The 26,807-nt window shown below is 47.5% G+C and overlaps 1 protein-coding gene across 3 annotated transcripts in view; it reads left to right on the forward strand.

Moving 5' to 3' along the window:
- Positions 1-26,337, forward strand: part of CNTFR (ciliary neurotrophic factor receptor) — a 483,759-nt gene extending 457,422 nt beyond the window's left edge. For 2 of the 3 annotated variants that reach the window (XM_073556705.1, XM_073556706.1), the window contains 2 exons: positions 1,927-2,107; positions 20,779-20,939. In XM_073556705.1, the coding sequence (XP_073412806.1) occupies positions 1,927-2,107; positions 20,779-20,939 (342 nt within the window). Of the gene's footprint in view, positions 1-1,926; positions 2,108-20,778; positions 20,940-22,577 lie in introns of those variants that run through there. The other variant, XM_073556707.1, reaches the window with a different exon arrangement.
- The last annotated feature ends 470 nt before the right edge of the window (positions 26,338-26,807 follow it).

Raw genomic sequence — 26,807 nt, forward strand, 5'->3', positions numbered from 1 at the left:
GAAGAGTATAACTACTATAATACTGCCCCCTATGTACAAGAATATAACTACTATAATACTGCCCCTATGTACAAGAATATAACTACTATAATACTGCTCCTATGTACAAGAATATAACTACTATAATACTGCCCCTATGTACAAGAATATAACTACTATAATACTGCCCCTATGTACAAGAATATAACTACTATAATAATGCCCCCTATGTACAAGAATATAACTACTATAATACTGCCCCTATGTACAATAATAGAACTACTATAATACTGCCCTATGTACAAGAATATAACTACTATAGTACTGCTCCTATGTACAAGAATATAACTACTATAATACTGCCCCTATGTACAAGAATATAACTACTATAATACTGCTCCTATGTACAAGAATATAACTACTATAATACTGCCCCCTATGTACAAGAATATAACTACTATAATACCGCCCCCTAAGTACAAGAATATAACTACTATAATACTGCCCCTATGTACAAGAATATAACTACTATAATACTGCTCCTATGTACAAGGATATAACTACTATAATACTGCCCCCTATGTACAAGAATATAACTACTATAATACTGCCCCTATGTACAAGAATATAACTACTATAATACTGCCCCTATGTACAAGAATATAACTACTATAATACTGCTCCTATATACAAGAATATAACTACTATAATACTGCTCCTATGTGCAAGAATATAACTACTATAATACTGCTCCTATATACAAGAATATAACTACTATAATACTGCCTCTATGTACAAGAATATAACAACTATAATACTGCTCCATATGTACAAGAATATAACTACTATAATACTGCTCCTATATACAAGAATAAAACTACTATAATACTGCCCCTATGTACAAGAATATAACTACTATAATACTGCTCCTATATACAAGAATATAACTACTATAATACTGCTCCATATGTACAAGAATATAACTACTATAATACTGCCTCTATGTACAAGAATATAACTACTATAATACTGCTCCTATATACAAGAATATAACTACTATAATACTGCCCCATGTACAAGAATATAACTACTATAATACTGCTCCTATATACAAGAATATAACTACTATAATACTGCCCCTATGTACAAGAATATAACTACTATAATACTGCTCCTATATACAAGAATATAACTACTATAATACTGCCTCTATGTACAAGAATATAACAACTATAATACTGCTCCATATGTACAAGAATATAACTACTATAATACTGCTCCTATGTATAAGAATATAACTACTATAATACTGCCCCCTATGTACAAGAATATAACTACTATAATACTGCTCCTATGTACAAGAATATAACTACTATAATACTGCCCCCTATGTACAAGAATATAACTACTATAATGCTACCCCTATGTAAAAGAATATAACTACTATAATACTGCCCCCTATGTACAAGAATATAACTACTATAATACTGCCCCCTATGTACAAGAATATAACTACTATAAGGGTATGTGCACACGCTGCGGTTTTGGCCCTGCAGAACTGCAGCAGTTCCGCAGACATGGTACTTTACCATGTTAGCCTATGGGTTTTCAAAACCGCTGTGCTCACGCTGCGGTTTTTTACCTGCGGAAAAGCTGCAGTTTTTTTTCCGCAGCATGTCAATTGTTTCTGCGGATTCTGCTGCAGTTTGCCACCTATTCCATTGTCCAGGTGTCAAACCGCAGGGCAAAACCGCAGGCCAAACCGCAGCAAAACCGCAGGTCACTTTACCTGCGGTTCTGCGGGAAAAAACCCGCAGGTGAATCTGCAGTGTGTGCACATACCCTAATACTGCTCCTATGTACAAGAATATAACTTTGCTTCCCTACATGTCCAGTGTGATTTTCTCCAGTTGTGTTCCGACACTTTTGTGTTTTTTGGTTGCACAGGTGGAGTTATCGGATGGGACGTCGCACACAATCACTGACGCGTACGCTGGTAAGGAGTACATAATCCAAGTGGCAGCTAAGGACTATGAGATCGGCACCTGGAGTGACTGGAGCGTGGCCGCTCATGCTACGCCATGGACAGAGGAGCCCAAGTACATCACAACGGAAGCCCAGAAAACAGGTGGGTCTGGGACCCGGAGTCTAGAGCAATGTCGTGGACTGAACGGCGGAGATACGATCCAGTACTCCTCCTGATAAGAGCATAGTGTTGGGTAGACCGGTCCTGGAGGTCGCACCATATTTGTGGTTTATGACCGGTGCACACAGCAGTTTACACGAGGTAGAAGTAGACATGGTAACGTGACCATCATTCCGAGGTGCCCACTGGCGGCTGGATTATCACGACTTCCCATTATAGTGTAAACCCAATGACAGCCACCTGATGACAGTGTCAATATCATGGATAGGTGATGACCTTCTGACTTAGGACAACATCTTTACTGCCACTGAGCCCTGGACCTACTACTCTACTTAGTACCTGCATGGTGTGTGTCCAGAGGACGGACCTACTGATGCTATAACCTCCGTGCTGTTTCTCCTCTTCTCCTCCTTCTCTCCCCACTTCTCCTCATCTCTCTCCTTCTCTTCTCATTTGATTTTCTATCCTCTCCTTCTTTCTTCTGTTATTCTTTATTCCATTCTTCGCTTCCATTTTCTTTGCTATTTTCTCCTTTTAGTTTATTCTCACATTTGTTGTCTCTTCTCCTCTCCATTTTTCTTTTCTACTTTTTTGTCTCATTTTCTCCTCTCTGCCCGTCTTTTCTTCTCTTTTTCCATCCTCTTCTCTCCTGTTTGCATCTTTATCTTTTAGATCCTCCAATGCTCTTCTCTCTCCTCTTCCCTTCTCTTCCTTTCTTTTCTCTGGTTTCTTCACTCACTGTTTTCTTCCCTTTCTTTGCTCTCCTCTTCTCTCTTCTCCTCTCATCTGCTATTTTTCCCTGCTCTCTCGTCCCTAATCTTCTCTCCTCTCCTTTTTTGTCCTTGTCTTTTCTCCCATATTTTCTTTTTTCCTCTTCTCTCATGTTCTACCTGTTGGCTCATTCCTTTCTCTACGCTTCTCATCTTTTCTCTCCTTCCTTTCTCCTCTCCTTTTCTAACCTCTTTTTGTCTCTCCCCTTCTTTTCTCCTCTTTTTCTTCTCTCCTCTTTTTTTCTCCTCTCTTTTTCTCTCGTCTTTTCTCCTTTCCTTTTTCTCTCCTCTTCTTTTCGCCTCTTTTTTTCCTTTCCCCTTCTTTTCTCTTTTTTTCTCCTGTCTTCTTTTCTTCTCTTTTTCTCCTTTCCCCTTTTCTCCTCTTTTTTTCTCCTCTTTTTTCTCCTCTTTTTTTTCTCCTCTTGTTTTCTCCTCTTTTTTTCTCCTCTTTTTTTCTCCTCTTTTTCTCCTCTCCTCTTTCACTCCTCTTTTTGTCCTCTCCTATGCTTTTCTCCTATCCACCTCTTTTCTCCTTTTTTTTTCTCATATCCTCGTTTCTCTTTTTTCTCCTCTTCTTTTCTCCTCTTCTCTTTTTTCTCCTATCCTCTTTTTCTCCTCTCTTATTTATTTCTCATCTTTTTTTCCTCATCTCCTCTCCTCTTCTTTTTCTCATATCCTCTTCTTTTCTCCTCCTATTTGTTTCTCCTCTTTACTCCCTTCCTGTCTTCCCCTCCTCCCATTCTAGTTTTCTCCACCATTGCTCCTTTTCCACCATGCAGAGATGATTAGCTCTTGCCTTGAGCTCAAACCTTCCATTGAAGAGTCTGAATGTGTGAAATATATCTGGGTCCTTTCTTTCCGTGGGACCCTGAGGACCCGCGGGGGCTGTGACCTCGGTACTTTCTTCATTTTGTAGGTGAAGTGAGTGAAGCCTTGAGTATAAGACTTGAGTATGATGATCTGGATCCGGGCCACGGATGAACATATGTCTCTGCTCAGGGCCTGGAAGATGCTTGCACTTAGTGGAGGGATGAGCGGCGTGGATGTCACGTCTCGTACAGGGAACAGATGGGACGTGTGCGGCGGTGGGAACGTTCGTCGCCTGGACAGATCCCAGTTATTTGTGTATAATAAATTCTGCTCCTCCTGCTCCTTCCACCCCAGGGCCTCGCTCTGTGACGGCCTCATAAACATTATATATTATATTCTAATTATTAATGCTGCACATCAAAGTGATGTCTGCGCAGCGCGGCCTTCCCTCCCCTCCCCGCCAGGATATCATTAAAGCCTCCACCTGGGGGAGGGGAGACTGCTGACCTCCATGTCCTGTGTATTAGAGTAATTAAAGCCTAATGAGCAAATAATGAAAGCCCCTCACATAGAGCAGACCACTTAACCCCTTGGTGGCATCACGTGAAGCTGAGACATTGCAGAGTAGCACCTCCCAAGATGGCAGAAATCTGCTCTGAAAATTCCTTGTCTTCCTTTATAGCAGATGTTTTCCTTCTTCAGATCCAAAGCGAAAAGACAAAGAAATTTAGAAAAAAGACGACGTCTCCTCGGAATACAGTGGGGCAGATCTACAACCCCCGAGTGATATAAGGGCCGCGAAACTTCACTGCGGGCTGAACATGGGATCAATTTATCAGTCATTCCGTGTAGCATTGTAGGCCACAAATCTTCTCACTAAGCCACTGGTTACCATCATGGGGGGCAGATAAGGGTCTTCCCCAAACTGTTCCCACAAAGCTGGAAGCTACAATTGTCCACAATGCCTTGTGTTGAAGAATAAGATTTCCCATCTCTGGAGCTGAAGGTCCGAGGCCGCCCCCTGATAAGTGATAACAGCCCATAGCATTATCCTCCTCCACCATCAGAACACGTCCTCTCCAGAGTCCAGTGGTGGCGGCTTTACACCACTGCATCCGACGCTCAGCATTGTGCTTGGTGATGTACGGCTGCATGCAGCTGCTCGGCCATGAAGCTCCCGGGGGAGGCACAGTGTTTGTGCTGATTCCAAGATGGGCTCTGGACTCTGCAGTCATGAGGTCAGCAGAGCGGTGGTGAGTTTTCTGCCCTCTGCTCCTCAGAATTTGGCTCCCTGCTCTGTAATGTTATAGAGTCTCCTCTTCGTGGCTGAGTTGCTTCGGTTTCTTCCACTTCTCAGTAATATAGGGTGATAGGGAATGTGAGGAAACGTGAAGGAGTCGCACCTCTTCTGACATCAATATTACGTCAGCGGGATCACATCTTAAGATCTCCCCACTTGTACCAATATTCCGCACCCCGTGGAGACACGTAAGGTCAACATGGCACAGTTTTACACTGACACCTCCTTGTCCGCATGGGCCCAGGGAGGTACAGGGAGGGAGCGAAGGTGGTCCATGCAGTCACTAACGTGGCACCACACTCGCCCACAACCCTGAGAGGCCCCTTTCACTAGCCACAGTGAAGCAGAACCTTATCAGCCCGGTAGGACTGTCGATATATGCTTGGTCCGTTATCAGGGTTATATGGGGCCAGAAACCAGCCCCAAGTAGCGTGTTTTTGGCCAAGAAACGAACGTGTGGATTTGTGGATCGAGATAAAAGAGCATCCCAACTATATAAACAATGGTCAGATATGCAAATACAATAGTGGTAGGACAAAGGGTATAACCAGAACATATAGCCCGTTACCAGTTAGTTGAAAAGCCTGGCTTGCTGGGTGGTGCTGCCACATGGGAGGCTTATGGTGCCCTTTGTGTGTGACTTGTCCTCACACGCTGTCCTCCCGACCTTCCAGAGAAAAAGCAATAGGAAATGCTTCACACAATCATTTAACCCTCTGAGCCCTGAGTCACTTCCCTTCCTGCCCTCTCGGCTGAACCTAAACCCCCTTCCCTGGAGGTTGGAAGATAAATTTCCCAAAACCTATGAAAGCTCATAACACCTTTCTGGGAGGTCCTAGGGCAGCGGTTCTGGCTCCATCGGATCCGACCGGGCCTCTGCTACTCATAGACTAAACACAATTTTGCTACCTAGCTACTACTGGCTGCTCTATGTATCCTTTTTCCCGTGCGTTAGAGTGACTCTAGACCCAAGCAGGCGCTTGCCCTATTCTGGGGATCTCGGACATATATACGATGCACAGCTAGGATGTATAGTATCTCCATAACTCATTTATGAAATCCTCGCTGGCTGAACAAAGGACTCTGGCCGCATGGCTTGGATCCACAGGGGGTCTTCCTGTAGAAGGTTGCATACCACCTAGAGGGGGTGTGAATCCCTTTGTTTGAAACTGGCCAGGTGTTATGTTACCACAGCATGTGCTGAAGGACTTTTTATAATTCCATGCCCAATAGTATACAGATGATCGACATGGAATTATGTCTCCAATATTCTTCACAGGGAACATACAGGAGTAAGAAATGTAATATATGGACTTTTTACCCGGTGGCTCCTATTACAGGACCGCACTGGCATCAGTGAGCTCTGCACCACGAGCCAATTTGTCACATGGTAGTAATGACAGGGGCGAGGGGCCAGAGGTTATACACCAAGGGCAAGGAGCTGGATGTTAGACACCAAGGGCGATGGGCCAAATGTTATACACCGGGGGCAAGCGGGCTGGATGTTATACACTGGGGGACGAGGGGCCAGAAGTTATACATCGGGGGCAACCAGTTTGGATGCTATACACCAGGGGAGGGCAGATGTTATACACCAGGGGTCGAATATTATACCCTGGAGGGTGAAGTGTCAGATGTTGTACATTTGGGAGCAAGGGGCTTGGTGTTATACACCAGGGTGCGAGGGGCTTGACAAGGATACTGATGTTATACAACGGGGTACTAAGGGCCAGATGTTATACACCGGGGGGCAAGGGGCCGTATATTATACCCGGGGGGAAGTGGGGCTGGATGTTATACACCGGGGGGTGAGGTACTGGATGTTATACACCGAGGGGCTGGATGTTGTACACCAGGGGGCGAGGGTCTGGATGTTGTACACCAGGGAGTGAGGGGCCGGATGTTGTACACCACGCCAGGGGGCGAGGGGCCGGATATTGTACACCAGGGGGCCGGATGTTGTACACCAGGGAGTGAGGGGCTGGATGTTATACATTGGAGGGCACGGGGCCGGATGTTAGAATCGTAGAGTTGGAAGGGACCTCCTGGGCCATCTGGTCCAACCCCCTGCTCAAAGCAGGATTCGCTAAATCATCCCAGACAGATATCTGTCCAGCCTCTGTTTGAAGACTTCTATTGAAGGAGAACTCACCACTTCTCGTGGCAGCTTGTTCCACTCATTGATCACCCTCACTGTCAAAAAGTTTTTTCTGATATCTAATCTGTGTCTCCTCCCATTCAGTTTCATCCCATTGCTTCTAGTCTTTCCTTGTGCAAATGAGAATAAAGATGATCCTTCTGCAATGTGACAGCCCTTGAGATATTTGTAGACAGTTATTAAGTCTCCTCTCAGTCTTCTCTTTTGCAAGCTAAAATCCTGCAACCTTTCCTCATAAGACAGGGCTTGCAGACCGGTCACCATTCTGGTCACTCTTTTCTGAACTTACTCCAGTTTGTTGATGTCTTTTTTAAAATGTGGCGCCCAAAACTGGACACAGTATTCCAGATGAGGTCTGACCAAAGAGGAGTAGAGGGCAATAATGACTTCACGTGATCTAGACTGTATGCTTTTGTTAATACATCCTAGAATTGCATTTGCCTTTTTTACTGCTGCATCACACTGTTGACTCATATTCAGTCTGTGATCTATTAGTATACCCAAGTCTTTTTCACATGTGCTGTTGCTTAGCCCTATTCCTCCCATTCTGTATATGCTTTTTTCATTTTTATTGCCCAGATGTAGTACTTTGCATTTTTCCCTGTTAAAACCATTCTGTTAGTTGCTGCCCACTGCTCCAGTTTATTTATATCTTTTTGAATCTTCTCTCTCTCTTCTCTAGTATTAGCTATCCCTCCTAGCTTTGTGTCATCAGCAAATTTAATCAGTTTACCCTCAATTCCTTCATCTAAATCGTTGATAAAGATGTTGAACAATACAGGGCCCAGGACAGAGCCCTGTGGTACCCCACTTGAGACATTCTTCCAACTGGATGTGCAGCCATTTACGACCATTCTTTGGGTCCGATCACTAAGCCAGTTATGGATCCATAACAGTTGCCTTGTCCATTCCATACTTAGTCATTTTTACAATAAGGATTGTGTGAGATACTTTGTCAAATGCTTTGCTGAAGTCAAGATATACTATATCTACAGCATTTCCTTGATCCACCCAAGTAGCGATTCTGTCATAGAAGAAAATTAAGTTAGTCTGACATGATTTATTAGTTACAAACCCATGCTGACTCTGTTTAATCACTTCATTCTTATCCAGATACTGACATACATGTTGTTTAATAATTTGTTCAAAGATCTTTCCTGGTATAGAAGTCAGACTCACCGGCCTATAGTTGCCTGGGTCCACCTTCTTCCCCTTTTTGAAGATAGGAACAACATTTGCTCTTCTCCAGTCTTCTGGGACTTCTCCTGTTCTCCAAGAATTTTCAAAGATTATGGAGAGCGGTTCAAAAATTTCTTCTGCTATCTCCTTCAGTACTCTGGGGTGTAATTCATCTGGACCTGGAGACTTAAATTCATTTAGGTTAGCTAAGTGTTTCCTCACTATATTTCTGTTAATAGATATCCTGGATTCTTCTATTCCCTTAATAGGACAGTGAAGAACAGTTGATGTTACATTTCCTTTCTGAGAGAAAACAGATGCAAAATAGGAATTTAAAAGTTCGGCCTTCTCAACATCCTGTCTTACCATTTCATCATTTTCATCCTGTAAAAATCCTATAGCATCTTTGACTTTTCTTTTACTTTTGACATATCCTCAAAATCCTTTATTATTGCTTTTGACATCTCTTGCAAGCCTCAATTCATTGTCAGCTTTAATAATCTGATTTGTGCCCTGCAGGTTCTGCAGACAGCATTATATTCTTCTTTAGATATGCCTCCCTCTTTCCATTTGATAAACATTTCTTTCTTCATTTTTAGCATGTGCTTAAGTTCTGTGTTCATCCATCCTGGTTTCCTTAAATGCTTCCTATTCTTCCCTCTTTTCGGAATTGTTAATGACTGTGCTTTGAGAATTTCATTTTTCAAGATTTCCCATCCTTCCTGGACATTTTTGTCCTTAAGGATATCCAGCCATTGGATCCCTCCGATTCTCTTTCTGAATCCCTTAAAATCTGCCTTTCTGAAATCTAACCTTGACGTCTGAGTCTTCACAGGTCTTCCTCCTCTAGTTATTCAAAATTCTAAAATAGCATGGTCGCTACCTCCTAGGGTCCCAGCCACTTTTACCTCCTCAACCATTTCCTCCCTGTTTATAAGGATTTCACCAGGGGGCGAAGGGCCGGATGTTGTACACCAGGGGGCGTGGGGCTGGATGTTATACGCAGTAGGGCGAGGGGCTGGATGTTGTACACTAGGGAGCGAGGAGCTGGATGTTATACACTGGAGGGCGAGGGGCCGGATGTTGTACACCAGGGAGCGTGGGGCTTGATGTTATACACTGGAGGGCGAGGGGCCGGATGTTGTACACCAGGGAGCGTGGGGCTGGATGTTATACGCAGTAGGGCGAGGGGCTGGATGTTGTAAACCAGGGAGCGTGGGGCTGGATGTTATACACTGGAGGGCGAGGGGCCGGATGTTGTACACCAGGAAGCGTGGGGCTTGATGTTATACACTGGAGGACGAGGGGCCGGATGTTGTACACCAGGGAGCGTGGGGCTGGATGTTATACGCAGGAGGGCGAGGGGCTGGATGTTGTACACCAGGGAGCGTGGGGCTTGATGTTATACACTGGAGGGCGAGGGGCCGGATGTTGTACACCAGGGAGCGTGGGGCTGGATGTTATATGCAGGAGGGCGAGGGGCTGGATGTTGTACACCAGGGAGCGTGGGGCTGGATGTTATACGCAGGAGGGCGAGGGGCTGGATGTTGTACACTAGGGAGCGAGGAGCTGGATGTTATACACTGGAGGGTGAGGGGCCGGATGTTGTACACCAGGGGGCGTGGGGCTGGATGTTATACGCAGTAGGGCGAGGGGCTGGATGTTGTACACTAGGGAGCGAGGAGCTGGATGTTATACACTGGAGGGCGAGGGGCCGGATGTTGTACACCAGGGAGCGTGGGGCTTGATGTTATACACTGGAGGGCGAGGGGCCGGATGTTGTACACCAGGGAGCGTGGGGCTGGATGTTATACGCAGTAGGGCGAGGGGCTGGATGTTGTAAACCAGGGAGCGTGGGGCTGGATGTTATACACTGGAGGGCGAGGGGCCGGATGTTGTACACCAGGAAGCGTGGGGCTTGATGTTATACACTGGAGGACGAGGGGCCGGATGTTGTACACCAGGGAGCGTGGGGCTGGATGTTATACGCAGGAGGGCGAGGGGCTGGATGTTGTACACTAGGGAGCGAGGAGCTGGATGTTATACACTGGAGGGCGAGGGGCCGGATGTTGTACACCAGGGAGCGTGGGGCTTGATGTTATACACTGGAGGGCGAGGGGCCGGATGTTGTACACCAGGGAGCGTGGGGCTGGATGTTATATGCAGGAGGGCGAGGGGCTGGATGTTGTACACCAGGGAGCGTGGGGCTGGATGTTATACGCAGGAGGGCGAGGGGCTGGATTTTGTACACTAGGGAGCGAGGAGCTGGATGTTATACACTGGAGGGTGAGGGGCCGGATGTTGTACGGGAGCGTGGGGCTTGATGTTATACACTGGAGGGCGAGGGGCCGGATGTTGTACACTATACACTAGGGAGCGAGGGGCCGGATGTTATATACTGGGGGCAGTGGTGCCAGATTTTATGCATCGGGGTGGGGACCAGATGTTATACACTGGGAGTCGAGAATCCGATTATATATACTGGGGACCAGATATTATACACCGGTGGGGACGAGGGGCCAGATGTTAAACACTGGGGCCAGTGGGGTTGGATGTTATACACTGGGGTGCAATGGGGCAGGATGTTATAAAACGGGGTCAGGGGCTGGATATTATACATCATAGACAATGGGGCCAGATATTACACACACGATGGGTGAGAATCCAGATGTTATACACTGGGGGCGAAGGGCCGGATGTTATACACTGGGGACGAGGGGCCAACAGTGATGCATGGTGAGACAATGGAGCCAGATGTTATGCATTGATGAAGACATGGGGCCCAATACATGCTGTATATTGTTTAGTTACACTCCGGTGATGCCCGCAGTTTCGCAATCTGGTGATGCCCGTAGTTTTTCACTCCAGTGATGTACCCAGTTTCGCACTCCGGTGAAGCCCTCAGTTACGCACTCCAGTGAAACCTTCAGCTCTCTACTCTGGTGATGCCCTCAGTTACGCACTCCAGTGAAACCCTCAGCTCTCCACTCTGGTGATGCCCTCAGTTTCGCATTCTGGCAGTGCCCTCCATTTCGCACTCTGGTGATGACCGTAGTTTTACACTATGATGCCCATAGTTTTGCACTCCTGTGATGTACCCAGTTTCGCACTCTGGTGATGCCCCCATTTTCGGATTCCGATGATGATCGCAGATTCACACTCCGGTGATGCCCCCAGTTTCGCACTCTGATGGTGTCCCCAGTTTCGCACTCTGATGGTGTCCCCAGTTTCGCACTCTGATGGTGTCCCCAGTTTCGCACTCTGATGGTGCCCCCAGTTTCGCACTCTGGTGATGCCCCCCAGTTTCGCACTCTGATGGTGCCCCCAGTTTCGCACTCTGGTGATGCCCCCCAGCTTCGCACTCTGATGGTGCCCCCAGTTTCGCACTCTGATGGTGCCCCCAGTTTCGCACTCTGATGGTGCCCCCAGTTTCGCACTCTGGTGATGCCCCCCAGTTTTGCACTCTGATGGTGCCCCCAGTTTCGCACTCTGGTGATGCCCCCCAGTTTCGCACTCTGGTGATGCCCCCCAGTTTCGCACTCTGATGGTGCCCCCAGTTTCGCACTCTGATGGTGCCCCCAGTTTCACACTCCAGTGATGCCCCCAGATTTGCACTCCAGTGATGCCCCCAGTTTCGCCCCTGGTCTGCCCCATGATGCTTTGGAGTCTTACACATTGCGCCACTTTTCCCTTATTTGTCAGCACTTCGTGCAGTTTAGCAGATGCGACTTCATCAATAAGAAACTTCATTTAAAATCCACAGGTTCCCGTCCGGGCCGCTGCTCGCTGAGGTGCTTGGCGTACACGGGGCAGGACTGAAGCACTAACAAGCCATAGATCATAATTATCATCCGCGCTCCCTCGTAATTGACTCCTGGCCATTGGGGAAAGTCTTGTTATTTGGAGCAGAATGTGCGTTCCAGTCCCGGGGGGTGGAGAGAAGCGGATTTATGATATGAATTATGCCGCGAAGACATGACTGATGGGATGTGACGTCTCCTTATAGATGAAGATGGATGGCGTTCACTGCACAGATGGTCGACTTCCACATACAAAGCCTCTAATTTATAAAGTGCGGTGGCCGGATTATTGGATTTACGACGTACAGTAGATCGCGGCCCAACTATTAGGTTATTACCCGGTGTTCAGCGTCCTACATCGTTACCATATGGTATTACTCACTCGAAAGATTGTGACGTCATCAGAAAAGAAATCAAAAATCACAACAAAGTGACAAAAAGTTATATTTATTGTGTCTAATTGATGATGTCATCACAGAGTTATAGTAATTGGTCTGATCAGTGATTGAACTAGACAGTGATTGGCCTGATCAGAGATTGGTCTGGACGGTAAATGGCCTGATCAGTGATTGGTCTGACCGGTGATTGGACTGGACAGTGATTGGCCTGATCAGTGATTGGACTGGACAGCGATTGGTCTGGACAGTGATTGGTCTGGACAGTGATTGGTCTGGACAGTGATTGGCCTGATCAGTGATTGGCCTGATCAGTGATTGGTCTGGACAGTGATTGGCCTGATCAGTGATTGGTCTGGACAGTGATTGGCCTGATTGGTGATTGCAGCAATAGCAAGTTTGATTTTTGCAAAAAAAATAAAGGATAGAAGTCCCAGTGTTACGGGGCTGGCGGAACGCACCAAGTAATAAAGATGAAATAATATATAAGGTGCGTTCGCATCCCAGGGCCCACCATGCAGAGGTGACCAATTGCTGCTGAACAATGCGGAAAAGGCATGTAGGAGGAAAGCCGGACACCGGTGCGTAACCACTGAGCCGGTGCTAGCAGGCACGAGCTCCGTTACTTCACGTAACACATACCAGCCGGCGAACAACCGCAACCTGTTAGCGTCACAGGTCACGGTGGTGTGAACCACTATTGCAACATGTGCAGTGTCTGCCCTGACGGATGCCACTAACCAGCCTAACAAACGGTGCTGGAAAGCGCACACACGGCGCACGGCGCTACTGTAGCAGACGAATTATAATGCTTCAGTCACCAGGCTCATTCATCCATCATCATACATACACTAAATACATTAGCCTCAGAGTCTATCATAGCGCATGGCGGGCAGGCGGCCATGCGAACCTTTTATAGCCGTGCCCTTCCAGGACATTCCTGATCCTCCTGATGGACCAATCAGAACTGGAGAAGGACCTGAGCATGTGACTCCCAATCCCCAATGGGAGATCGTCTCATGAGCATGCTCAGTGGACCGAAGGTAAGACTTAGACTCTGGAGTCTTTTGCTGCTGGCCAGGCTGCATTGCCATAACTGGACCAGAGGTGGCAGCAGCTACCAAACCCACAATGCTGGTGTGGACAGAACGCTGGGATCGTGGAGTCTGCTGAGCAGGCTCCACTGTGACCAGAGGGGAATGGGAGACCGCCGATGGCAAGGCTCGGGATTCCCGCTGTGCAGTGCCCGGAACCTGACACCTAACATCCAGATTAGATAATGTAGAATCAGCAAGAAATATAAAACTTAACATTTAATGTAGATATTAAAATGAGCACAACTAAACCCTATTTAAAATGGTTGAAAAGCAGAGCTGCCTTCCACACTTGCAGGTCAGAAGTGCTGCCAATATTGGAGGTTGGCGACCTGTGTAAAGCCTGGCAGAGTCATATAACAAGATCAGTAGTGATCTCACCCAATCCAGACATATACAGGAGGTAGATCAGCAGTGGTAGAACATCAGTGGAGTGATCCCAGACATATACAGGAATCATAGAATCGTAGAGTTGGAAGGGACCTCCTGGGCCATCTGGTCCAACCCCTTTTGCAAAAGCAGGATTCGCTAAATCATCCCAGACAGATGTCTGTCCACCCTCTGTTTGAAGCCTTCTATTGAAGGAGAACTCACTACCTCTCGTGGCAGCCTGTATCACTCTGTCAAAAAGTTTTTTCTAATATCTAATCTGTGACTCCTCCCATTCAGTTTCATCCCATTGCTTCTAGTCTTTCCTTGTGCAAATGAGAATAAAGTTGATCCTTCTACAATGTGACAGCCCTTTAGATATTTGTAGACAGCTATTAAGTCTCCTCTCAGTCTTCTCTTTTGCAAACTAAACATTCCCAAATCCTGCAACCTTTCCTCATAAGACAGGGTTTGCAGACCGGTCACCATTCCGGTCGCTCTTTTCTGAACTTGCTCCAGTTTGTTGATGTCTTTTTTAAAATGTGGTGCCCAAAACTGGACACAGTATTGCAGATGAGGTCTAACCAAAGAGGAGTAGAGGGAAATAATGACTTCACGTGATCTAGACTGTATGCTTCTGTTAATACATCCTAGAATTGCATTTGCCTTTTTTGCTGCTGCATCACACTGTTGACTCATATTCAGTCTGTGATCAATCAGTATACCCAAGTCTTTTTCACATGTGCTGTTGCTTAGTCCTATTCCTCCCATTCTGTATATGCTTTTTTCATTTTTATTGCCCAGATGTAGTACTTTGCATTTTTCCCTGTTAAAAACCATTCTGTTAGTTGCTGCCCACTTCTCCAGTTTATTTATATCTTTTTGAATCCTCTCTCTCTCTTCTCTAGTATTAGCTATCCCTCCTAGCTTTGTGTCATCAGCAAATTTAATCAGTTTACCCTCTGTTAGGCGTTGGCTTCCTGTTGCTGCACAGCGGGAATCCCGAGCCCTGCTCCCGGCGGTCTCCCATTCCTCCCCAGCCGCAGAGGAGGTTGCTCAGCAAACTCGTCGGCCGCGGCGCTCTGCCCAGACCAGCTCTGTGGGTTTGATTGCTGCTGCCACCTCTGGCACAGCTATGGCAATGCATGCTGCTCAGCAGCGAGTTTCTTCAGGGACTAAGTCCCCATTTCGGGCCACTGAGTATGCCCGTGGAGTGATCTCCCATTGGAGATCGAAGGTCACGTGCTCAGGTCCTGCGCGTGTTCGGATTGGCCCATCCGAGAAGCCAGGAGGGTCCCGGACGCGCGCGGCTATAAAAGGTTCGCATGGCCGCTCGGCCATGCGCTAGGATAGACTGTAATTTCAGACTATGAGGAGTGAGTGTTGTATGCACGTATGAATGTCTCTGGTGACTGACTCACTATGAAACCCCTACCCTTGGTACGCATGTGTTGTGCAGCCTAGCCTGCTAGCACCCAGGCTTAGGTGTAGGTAGGTCAGAGTCTGAGTCAGGCTTTAGGCATCATCAGTGACTTGGCACGCCTCAGTGCACGTGCTCCACACTCCATTGCCAGCGTCTATAGCGGCGTTCGTGGCAGCGACGCCGCGCGCTCAGAGGGTCTAGAGGGACTTTAACCTGGTGTCCTTGGGGTAGAGTTCTGTGGCCGCTTTCTGTGCGCGCTTTAGCTGGGCTCTGTGAGCTAAACAGGCCCCGGCATTTATGTTCAGCGGTAGTGTGGCTGTTGTGAGTTCATTTTCCCCTTCACCGACGATGTCTGATGAACTCCCTCTTCTGGTGAAGGAAGGTAGTGAGGCTGATTACCAAACACCTGATCTGGTAGATGATGACTGGGTAACAGGAAATTCTGACTGGATATAAGGCAGCCGATGCCCTTCTGAGTCGCTGGTGATTTTTCTGCTGGATTCTTGGAGACCAGTCTGATTCCTGCTTCCCAAAGATAAGTTTTTGCTCTGCTATTGAACTTATTAGTTTTGTTTTGTTTACCTTGTTTTTTGGAGTTCCATTTTTGTTTCTGATCAGTTTGTCTCTTTGCTCTGTCTTCAGAATTCACCTGAGTGCTGATATAGTCATTTTGAAGTCCTAGCGACTTCAGGGCCTGTTTTTCCTATCAGACGGTTGGGACATTTTTTGGTAGGGTTTTTTACGGATTGTAGACAGCAGCTTTTCTATCCTGTCCTTTTTAGTTAGCTTGGGCCCCATCATTTGCTCAACCTATCTTTCTATCTGTGTTAGTGTTTTCATCTTGCTTCACCGTTATTATTTGTTGGTGGCTGCCTATTGCTTTGGGGTCTGCTCTGGGGCAGTTTAGATTTCCCCTTTCTTTCTTTAGGCCTATTTAGTTCTCCGGCTGTGATCGAGGGGTCTAGGGCATCGTAGGAACCTCCCACGGCTACTGCTAGTTGTTGTGGATAGGATCAGGGGTCTGCAATCCGATAGCTACCAACCTCTCCGGTTTTCTGGACTTAGCTTGTATTTTTCTTGTTTCCTCCTTCGGTGACTCATTCATAACATGCGGCTCTGTGAGTTAACAGAGTTTGCTCCTGTTCACACGGGGTGACGTAACCTACTTGTGACCTTTCCACACCGCTTTATACCTCCACCATTACCTAGCTGCAGTATACCACCTCTGCACGGTGGACCCCGGGCTGCGAACGCACCTATTATTATTTTATAATTTGGTGCGTTCCGCCAGCCCTAACACCCTCAATTACTTTATCTAAATCGTTGATAAATATGTTGAACAATACAGGGCCCAGGACAAGATGTTGAACAATACAGGGCCCAGGACAGAGCCCTGTGGTACCCCACTTGAGACATTCTTCCAACTGGATGTGCAGCCATCTACGACCACTCTTTGGGTCCGATCACCAAGCCAGTTATGAATCCACCTAACAGTTGCCTTGTCCATTCCATACTTAGTCATTTTTTCAATAAGGATTGTGTGAGATACTTTGTCAAATACTTTGCTGAAGTCAAGATATACTATATCTACAGCATTTCCCTGATCCACCCAATCAGTGATTCTGTCATAGAAGGAAATTAAGTTACTCTGACACAACTTATTAGTTACAAACCCATGCTGACTCTGTTTAATCACTTCATTCTTATCCAGGTACTTACATACATGTTGTTTAATGATTTGTTAAAAGATCTTTCCTGGTATAGAAGTCAGACTCACTGGCCTATAGTTGCCTGTTTCCACCTTCTTCCCCTTTTTGAAGATAGGAACAACATTTGCTCTTCTCCAGTCTTCTGGGACTTCTCCTGTTCTCCAAGAATTTTCAAAGATTATGGAGAGAGGTTCAAAAATTTCTTCTGCTATCTCCTTCTGTACTCTGGGGTGTAATTCATCTGGACCTGGAGACTTGAATTCATTTAGGTTAGCTAAGTGTTTCCTCACTACATTTCTGTTTATAGATATCCTGGATTGTTCTATTCCCTTAATAGGACAGTGAAGAACAGTTGATGTTACATTTCCTTTCTGAGAGAAAACAGATGCAAAATAGGAATTTAAAAGTTCGGCCTTCTCAACATCCTGTCTTACCATTTGATCATTTTCATCGTGTAAAGATCCTATAGCATCTTTGACTTTTCTTTTACTTTTGACATATCCCCCATATCCCCATATGAGGTAGATCAACAGTGGTAGAACATCAGTGGAGGAATCGCACCCAATCCAGGTATATACAGGAGGTAGATCAGAAGTTGTAGGACATCAATGGAGTGATCCCACCCAATCCAGGCATATACAAGAGGTAGATCAGAAGTCGTAGAACATCAATGGAGTGATCGCCCAGGCATATACAGGATATATATCAGCAGTGGTAGAACATCAGTGGAGTGATCCCACCCAATTGAGGCATATACAGGAGGTAAATCAGCAGTGGTAGAACATCAGTGGAGTGATCGCATCCAATCCAGGCATATACAGGAGGTAGATCAGCAGTCGTAGAACATCAGTGGAGTGATCCCACCCAATCCAGACATATACAGGAGGTAGATCAGCAGTCGTAGAACATCAGTGGAGTGATCGCACCCAATCCAGGCATATACAAGAGCTAGATCAGCAGTGGTAGAACATCATTGGAGTGATCGCACCCAATCCAGGCATATACAAGAGGTAGATCAGCAGTGGTAGAATATGAATGGAGTGATCCCACACAATCCAGGCATATACAAGAGGTAGATCAGCAGTCGTAGAACATCAATGGAGTGATCGCAACCAATCCAGGCATATACAAGATATAGATCAGCAGTGGTAGAACATCAGTGGAGTGATCCCACCCAATCCAGGCATATACAGGAGGTAGATCAGCAGTGGTAGAACATCAGTGGAGTGATCCCACACAATCCAGGCATAAACAAGAGGTAGATCAGCAGTGGTAGAACATCATTGGAGTGATTCCAGGCATATACAAGCGGTAGATCAGCAGTGGTAGAACATGAATGGAGTGATACCACACAATCCAGGCATATACAAGAGGTAGATCAGCAGTCGTAGAACATCAATTGATGGATCACATCCAATCCAGGCATATACAGGATATAGATCAGCAGTGGTAGAACATCAGTGGAGTGATCGCACCCGATCCAGGCATATACAAGAGCTAGATCAGCAGTGGTAGAACATCATTGGAGTGATCGCACCCAATCCAGGCATATACAAGAGGTAGATCAGCAGTGGTAGAACATGAATGGAGTGATCCCACACAATCCAGGCATATACAAGAGGTAGATCAGCAGTCGTAGAACATCAATGGAGTGATCGCAACCAATCCAGGCATATACAAGATATAGATCAGCAGTGGTAGAACATCAGTGGAGTGATCCCACCCAATCCAGGCATATACAGGAGGTAGATCAGCAGTGGTAGAACATCAGTGGAGTGATCCCACACAATCCAGGCATAAACAAGAGGTAGATCAGCAGTGGTAGAACATCATTGGAGTGATCGCACCCAATCCAGGCATATATAAGAGGTAGATCAGCAGTGGTAGAACATGAATGGAGTGATTCCAGGCATATACAAGCGGTAGATCAGCAGTGGTAGAACATGAATGGAGTGATACCACACAATCCAGGCATATACAAGAGGTAGATCAGCAGTCGTAGAACATCAATTGATGGATCACACCCAATCCAGGCATATACAGGATATAGATCAGCAGTGGTAGAACATCAGTGGAGTGATCCCACCCAATTGAGGCATATACAGGAGGTAGATCAGCAGTGGTAGAACATCGATGGAATGATCCCACCCAATTGAGGCATATACAGGAGGTAGATCAGCAGTGGTAGAACATCAGTGGAGTGATTGCATTCAATCCAGGCATATACAGGATATAGATCAGCAGTGGTAGAACATCAGTGGAGTGATCGCACCCAATCCAGGCATATTCAAGAGGTAGATCAGCAGTCGTAGAACATCATTGGAGTGATCCCACCCAATCCAGGCATATACAGGAGGTAGATCAACTGGTCTAAACTGGGTGAGATCACTCCATTGATGTTCTACCACTGCTGAAGGACAAAGCCTTGTCGGGGCGATATCAAGAAGCCTCCCGACAAGGCTAAGTCCTAGAATAGAAGTCAGTGATAAGCGGTCATAGAGGAGCGCTTAGGAAGCATCCCAGGGGCAGACAAAAATGTCAGGTCTCCACCGCAGCTCCAGCCGAAAACCTCCAATGGAGGATAGGAGCAATGAGAAAATGGAAACGGTCTTAGGAGCGCAGGAAAGAGACTCAGACAAGAGATGGGGTTAAACCCCATCTCTTGTCTGAGTCTCTTTCCTGCGCTCCTAAGACCGTTTCCATTTTCTCATCATCAAGTCCTAGAATAGGTCTGTCATATCCCCTGATGAGTCCTAGGAGGGACGAAATGTGCTGGGAAGCGGTTTCCTTTACTAACTGACACCATTACATGGGTCCAAAATGCGGCTATCCATATAGCACTATGACACTGAATGCTTCACAGGACCACCCATGGATAGTCCTTTGCCAGACTGAACTGGGTGAGATCACACCATTGATGTTCTCTTCTGACCTGCAAGTGTGGAAGGCAGGTCTGCTATTCAACCATTTTAAAGTGTTTTGTTTTGTTCATTTAAATATCTGATCAGTGATTGGACTGACAGTGATTGGAATGGACAGTGATTGGTCTCATCTGGGCAGTGATTGGTCTGATCAGCGATGGTTTGAGGATGGTGCCGCTGTGGAACGATCTGTTTCTGCGAGTTATCTCGTGTTGTGATAGTTATGCTCCTCAACATAGAAATTGCAACAGCAAGAAGGAAAAGCCAGGAAATTCAGAACCTCTGCATTCTCCAGTCTGGAGGCTGAGCCTTGTGCAGAAATCTCAGCACCTCTGGCCTCAGCTGCTATCACTGAGGTTATTAATGGTCATCTGAGGAAGGTTCTGCCGCTGAATGTGCAAATCATCAAGATCCACTGCCGGCAGCTCCTGTGTAACTGACCAATAACATCCCCAATGAAAAGTCCAGAGATGCTGCAACCATGGGAGCAGGTTTAGGCCAGTCCAGTGGCTCACAGTAGTGCGAGGAACATGCAGCCGAGGTGTCGCGTGGAAGAACTGGTCCTGAACACTGGGGAAATGGCCACTAAATCGAGATCAGTGATGTCTCCACCCGGTGATTCCCATTGTTCACCGCTCTTCCTCAGCATCGCAGAGTTTATATATCATCTTTATAACAAATCTCCGGTAGATAATAACATAAATGTATCGATCTCTTTCTTTCAGAGACAACAACGACAATCACAACCACAACCACGACGACTTATGTGGCACCTCCAACCACCAAACCTTGTGACCCAGAACCTACAGTCAGATCAGCGGCAGTCAGAGCGTCCTGGATCTTCACGTTGTTACTGGTTCCAGCTGGGATTTTGCTCATCTGGTAAGATCTGATTGTAAGAGGACTATTGTTCTTGGCTTTTTGCTGTATAGATTTTTTTCTCTTGTGACCCTTAAATAAATTCAAATGACTCAAATAAATCCATCATGTGCAACAGCGAGGCACACGTTCCAGCTGAGACATCAATATCCTACACCCATCATGTACCGCAGCGCACGTACTTACCGAGACATCACCATCCTACAGCCATCATGTACCACAGCGAGGCGCGCGTTCCTGCAATGACATCATCATCCTACATCCATCATGTACCACAGTGAGGCGCACGTTCCTGCCGAGACATCACCATCCTACACCCATCATGTACCACAGCGAGGCGCGCGTTCCTGCAATGACATCATCATCCTACATCCATCATGTACCACAGTGAGGCGCACGTTCCTGCCGAGACATCACCATCCTACACCCATCATGTACCACAGCGAGGCGCGCGTTCCTGCAATGACATCATCATCCTACATCCATCATGTACCACAGTGAGGCGCACGTTCCTGCCGAGACATCACCATCCTACACCCATCATGTACCACAGCGAGGTGCGTGTTCCTGCCAAGACATCACCATCCTACACCCTTCATGTACCACAGCGAGGTGCAAGTTCCTACTGAGATATCACCATCCTACACCCATCATGTACCAAAGCGAGGCTCACGTTCCTGCCGAGACATCACCATCCAACACCCATCATGTACCACAGTGAGGCACACGTTCCTGCTGAGACATCACTATCCTACAACCTCCATGTACCACAGCGTAGTGCACATTCCTGCTGAGACATCACCATCCTGCACCCATTGTGTACCACAGCCCGGCGCACGTTCCTGCCAAGACATCACCATCCTACACCCATTATTTGCCACAGCTCAGCGCACGTTCCTGCCGAGACATCACCATCCTAATCTCTTCATGGACCGCAGCGCACGTTCCTGCCGAGACATCACCATCCTACACCCATCATGTACCACAGCGCAGCGCACATTTCTGCCGAGACATCACCATCCTACACCCATCATGTACCACAGCGAGGTGCAAGTTCCTGCCGAGACATCACCATCCTACACTCTTCATGGACCACAGCGCAGCGCACATTCCTGCCGAGACATCACCATCCTACACCCATCATGGACCACAGCGCAGCACACGTTCCTGCCGAGACATCACCATCCTACACCCATCATGTACCACAGCGCAGCGCATGTTTCTGCCGAGACGTCACCATCCTACACCCATCATGTACCACAGCGAGGTGCAAGTTCCTACTGAGACATCACCATCCTACACCCATCATGTACCAAAGCGAGGCTCACGATCCTGCCGAGACATCACCATCCAACACCCATCATGTACCACAGTGAGGCGCACGTTCCTGCTGAGACATCACTATCCTACACCCTCCATGTACCACAGCGTAGTGCACATTGCTGCTGAGACATCACCATCCTACACCCATCGTGTACCACAGCCCGGCGCACGTTCCTGCTGTGACATCACCATCCTACACCCATTATTTGCCACAGCGCAGCGCACGTTCCTGCTGTGACATCACCATCCTACACCCTCCATGTACCACAGCGCGGCGCACGTATCTGTTGGGACTCACCAACTTTCTCTCTTCTCTTTGCAGATTCCTTTGCTGCATTCCTACATAAAGTTTTTCAGTATTTTTCTCTATTTTGCACATGTTATGGAGGATACAAATTATTTTTATGTTATCTTCATTGGTTACGAAAATTCTCTTCTTCCCTTGGAGCAATGGACAAATACAACCGAGAACGGAGCTCGGCACAGCGGCACTGCGCCGAAGAGAACAAACAGCAGAGAACGAGACTCTATCATCACCCGATGTGAACGGAAAAACCACGGCCGCCACCACGAGAGCAAGGGGAGCGACATCAACACCCACAGACCGCACAGCATCGCCGTGGGGGGAGCCACAGACTCCATACAGACAGATCTCTGGTTGATGGGATGCTACGATCGTCATGGGATCATACAGCTATACCGCCATGCCAAAGATGCAACTGCTACGTTTCTATCCCACCATGCTGTGCTTCCCGGGTCAACACTCAACGGCGACGTCCTACCGGAAGTAACGCAATACTTCCGGGATCTTCTGAGCCACAGGACGAAATCACCTATAACCTTGGGTAACCCTCTTTCTACCGTTGGCGCCTTTTTACATTTTTCTTTATTTTTCTTTTTTTTTTTGCCAAATGTCGGATTTTGTGCATCATAAAGTTTGGAATTTTGTTTAAAACTGATGAATTTTTTTCATTAATTTGATACCACAGGAAAAAAGAAAAAAAATATTCTAAAGTCTCCGGTGCTCTGCCGGGGGGAGGGGAAGTGACATTGGCGCTGCTCCGGGCGCCTTGGATTTATTGAACCTTTTTCTTATGGACTCTGAACAATCGACCTGTTACATCCCAGTACTTTTCATACATTTCTGAGATTTTCTCCCCAATTTCATGGTGTCCTAGAACAAACCCAGGAGGGGGTGTCGCTGGTCTCACTGCCGCATGGAATGTCACATGACCTTGTATCAGCGGTGGCTGCGGCGCCACGGTCTTCAGAGGACCCCTCACAAGGATGGTTTCTGGGATGGTTTTCGGACTCGCTCTGCAGGGGGGGTTGCACTGGCGAGACCTGGTGGTGTTAGTGGAGAGGATTCATCCCCGCCGTGATCACCAGGTCCAGTCCGGGGGGCGGGAGGTCTCTGCTGGAAGGCTGCATCCAGCGCAGCGCCTCAGGTCCAGGTTTAGCAGGTCTTCGATTCACATTCAATCAAATTTATTCAATGCAAATCAATTGTGCCTCATTATAACTCTACAAACCCCAAAGCCTAATAAACGCAGGGTAAGAAATCGTCCACCTACTCGGCCGCCATTGGATTCACACAAAGCGAGTCTCTGAAATTGGAATTCACTCACATGTTCATTTTTTACTAAATTCAAGGTGAATTCAATTAAATTTAATCATCTCTAGAGTCCAGACCCCGGAGGTCAGAGCTGGCAGTCTGCGCTTTTTGAGGCTTTTATGTGGTTCTTATTCGTAAGCTTCAGAGCTGCAAAACGTGTGGAGTCCATAACCGTATGACTGGTGAGCCAGGATTTGTGAAAAATGGGTTAAATGTGCTAAAGTAACTAAATAAGCCATGCTCCCTTCTTCAGTCCCTGCTGCTCCTCTCTTCAGACCCTGCCGCTCCAGGCCCCTGCCGCTCCTCTCTTCAGACTCTTCCACCCCTGCCGCTCCTCTCTTCAGTCCCTGCTGCTCCAGCCTCTAGCTCCCTGCCTCTCCAGGTCCTTGCTGCTCCCCTCTTTAGTCCCTGCTGCTCCCCTCTTCAGTCCCTGTCGCTGCCCTCTTCACTCCCTGCTGATCCAGCCTCCAGGTCCTTGCTGCTCCCCTCTTCACTCCCTGCCGCTTCACTCCCTGCTGATCCAGCCTCCAGATCCCTGCCGCTCCCCTCTTCACTCCCTGCTGATCCAGCCTCCAGGTCCTTGCTGCTCCCCTCTTCACTCCCTGCCGCTCCCCTCTTCACTCCCTGCTGATCCAGCCTCCAGGTCCCTGCCGCTCCCCTCTTCACCCCCTGCTCATCCAGCCTCCAGGTCCCTGCCGCTCCCCTCTTCACTCCCTGCTGATCCAGCCTCCAGGTCCCTGCCGCTCCCCTCTTTACTCCCTGCTGATCCAGCCTCCAGGTCCTTGCTGCTCCCCTCTTCACTCCCTGCCGCTCCCCTCTTCACTCCCTGCTGATCCAGCCTCCAGGTCCCTGCCGCTCCCCTCTTCACTCCCTGCTGATCCAGCCTCCAGGTCCTTGCTGCTCCCCTCTTCACTCCCTGCCGCTCCCCTCTTCACTCCCTGCTGATCCAGCCTCCAGGTCCCTGTCGTTCCCCTCTTCACCCCCTGCTGATCCAGCCTCCAGGTCCCTGCCGCTCCCCTCTTCAGTCCCTGCCACTACATGTTGTCACATGATTGGTCGCAGTGGTGAATACCTGATATCATTGCTGCTGGAAACATGGAGGGCTGAATTGGGAAGAATTGCTTATTTCATTTCCGGCTTTTCACCCATTTTTGAAAAATCTTACACTATCCCTTTTTGTAACTATATGACGTCAAATCACATCCGTAATGGCGGGGCCATGGTCAAAGAGGTGGATTTCTGGACCGCGAGCGCGGTGCATCGCTCTGGCAGCAGGATTATACCAATACCAGGTTCTAATTGGCTAACGATGGAAAGACGTGACTTGCCCTGGTGGTCTCTGGGGGGGCACACATTGGCTTCTGCAATCCCCTGACAAATTGGTGGTGCCCTCTTCTGTATACTAGATGGTGACTGGTCCGATAGAGGGGGTAGGCGGGTGTCAGAGCCAGAGGGCGGGGTGCAGCATGGACTACAGAGGAAGCTTAACCCCCAGTTACCTCCTGGATATACCATACACTCATCACACAGCAGGGGGCAACAATGAGCACAGGAGAAAGCTCCTCCCAGAAGACAGGGAAAGTGCAGCCTGGGATGGGAAAGGCGTGGGGGGTCCTATAAGAACTCTGCAGAAAATGCCTTCACCCTGTGACTCCTGACCGATCCCTACACCAGTCCTGAAAATATCACAAGACACCGGAGAAGCCCTTTAAATACGCTGGAGTGAGGCAGAGATTGTCTGTGCACTTTATGGAAAAAAAAAAAATCTGCACCCGAGGTTAATAAAAAAGGGGTCAATTCAGCTGAAAAATCCCCCAAACCCCGGGATACCTGTGTATAGGATGTGAGAAGCATCCCCTCCCCCACGATCAACGACGGATCCACCTCTCAGGATGATTGGACGGGGCGTGTAATATGTTATGTACTAATCCTGAGTGATCAGTCACAACCAAAGCTGCAAAAAAACTCTACATCTCCCAGAATTCACTGTCCCAGCGTGAGGTGCATTATGGGACGCCTCCAGCCTCAGAATTATGAATGTAGCTGTGGACGTGACTGGAGTAGAAGCGATGAGTAACAGCAGCTCTGGATGTGACTGGAGTATAAGCGATGAGTAACAGCAGCTCTGAATGTGACTGGAGCATAAGACCCAGGATCAGATGAAGTCCAGTGAAGGGGTGGTAAAAGTAAGTGAACCCCATGATGTTGCCTTTCTGTTGCTGAGACGACGCACCTAGCGGGATGTCGCAGTGTTGAGATCGCGCACCTTTAGCCCCTCCCTCTCTGGGGACACCATTATTTTGTAACGCAGCTCCTCCCCCTCTCGGGTTCAGTATTTAATACCGATCATCCTAGTATTAAAAAAAAGGATAAAAAATCTACGAGAGAAATGTCCTTGCCGTATCTGAGTTTTTTATAGATGTATATAACTGAGAGGTTGTTCATTAAATGTGATCATTTCATGATGCTCCGCCTCCTCGTGCTTCTTCCTCTAAGTGTGAGCTGCAGTGTAAAGCATGGAAGAAAGAGAAATCGGCAGCTTACTGCCTTGGGGGAGGGGGCGCTTGCCCATCACAGATCACCTGTATGATTGGTAGACTTTACATGCGAGTTAACTCTCTACCTCTCACCCAACAGCAGTAACTGGATCTGTCCAAAAACCCCACACTGTGGCGCCCCCCTACTGACTGGCAGCACGGAGGGCAGAACATACCAGTCAGCCATGGTCTGAGTCCTGCACTCTGAAATGATTGACAGGTCATTATTTAACCCTTTCAGTACCACACAAAGCATGAGAATAAAGAAGAAACAATGTTGCAGATCTATAATATTTTGTTATCTCTTCGCCCCTTTTCTTCCCCCGTCACCAGTGCAGCCTCTCACCCCGGTCTGTGACGGTGACATCTGCCCCATTTTCCCGATATTTCACTCGTCTCT

The sequence above is a fragment of the Dendrobates tinctorius genome, unplaced genomic scaffold (genome assembly GCF_039654945.1).
Source record: "Dendrobates tinctorius isolate UK_male_01 unplaced genomic scaffold, ASM3965494v1 ptg000237l, whole genome shotgun sequence".
Classification (NCBI taxonomy): domain Eukaryota; kingdom Metazoa; phylum Chordata; class Amphibia; order Anura; family Dendrobatidae; genus Dendrobates; species Dendrobates tinctorius.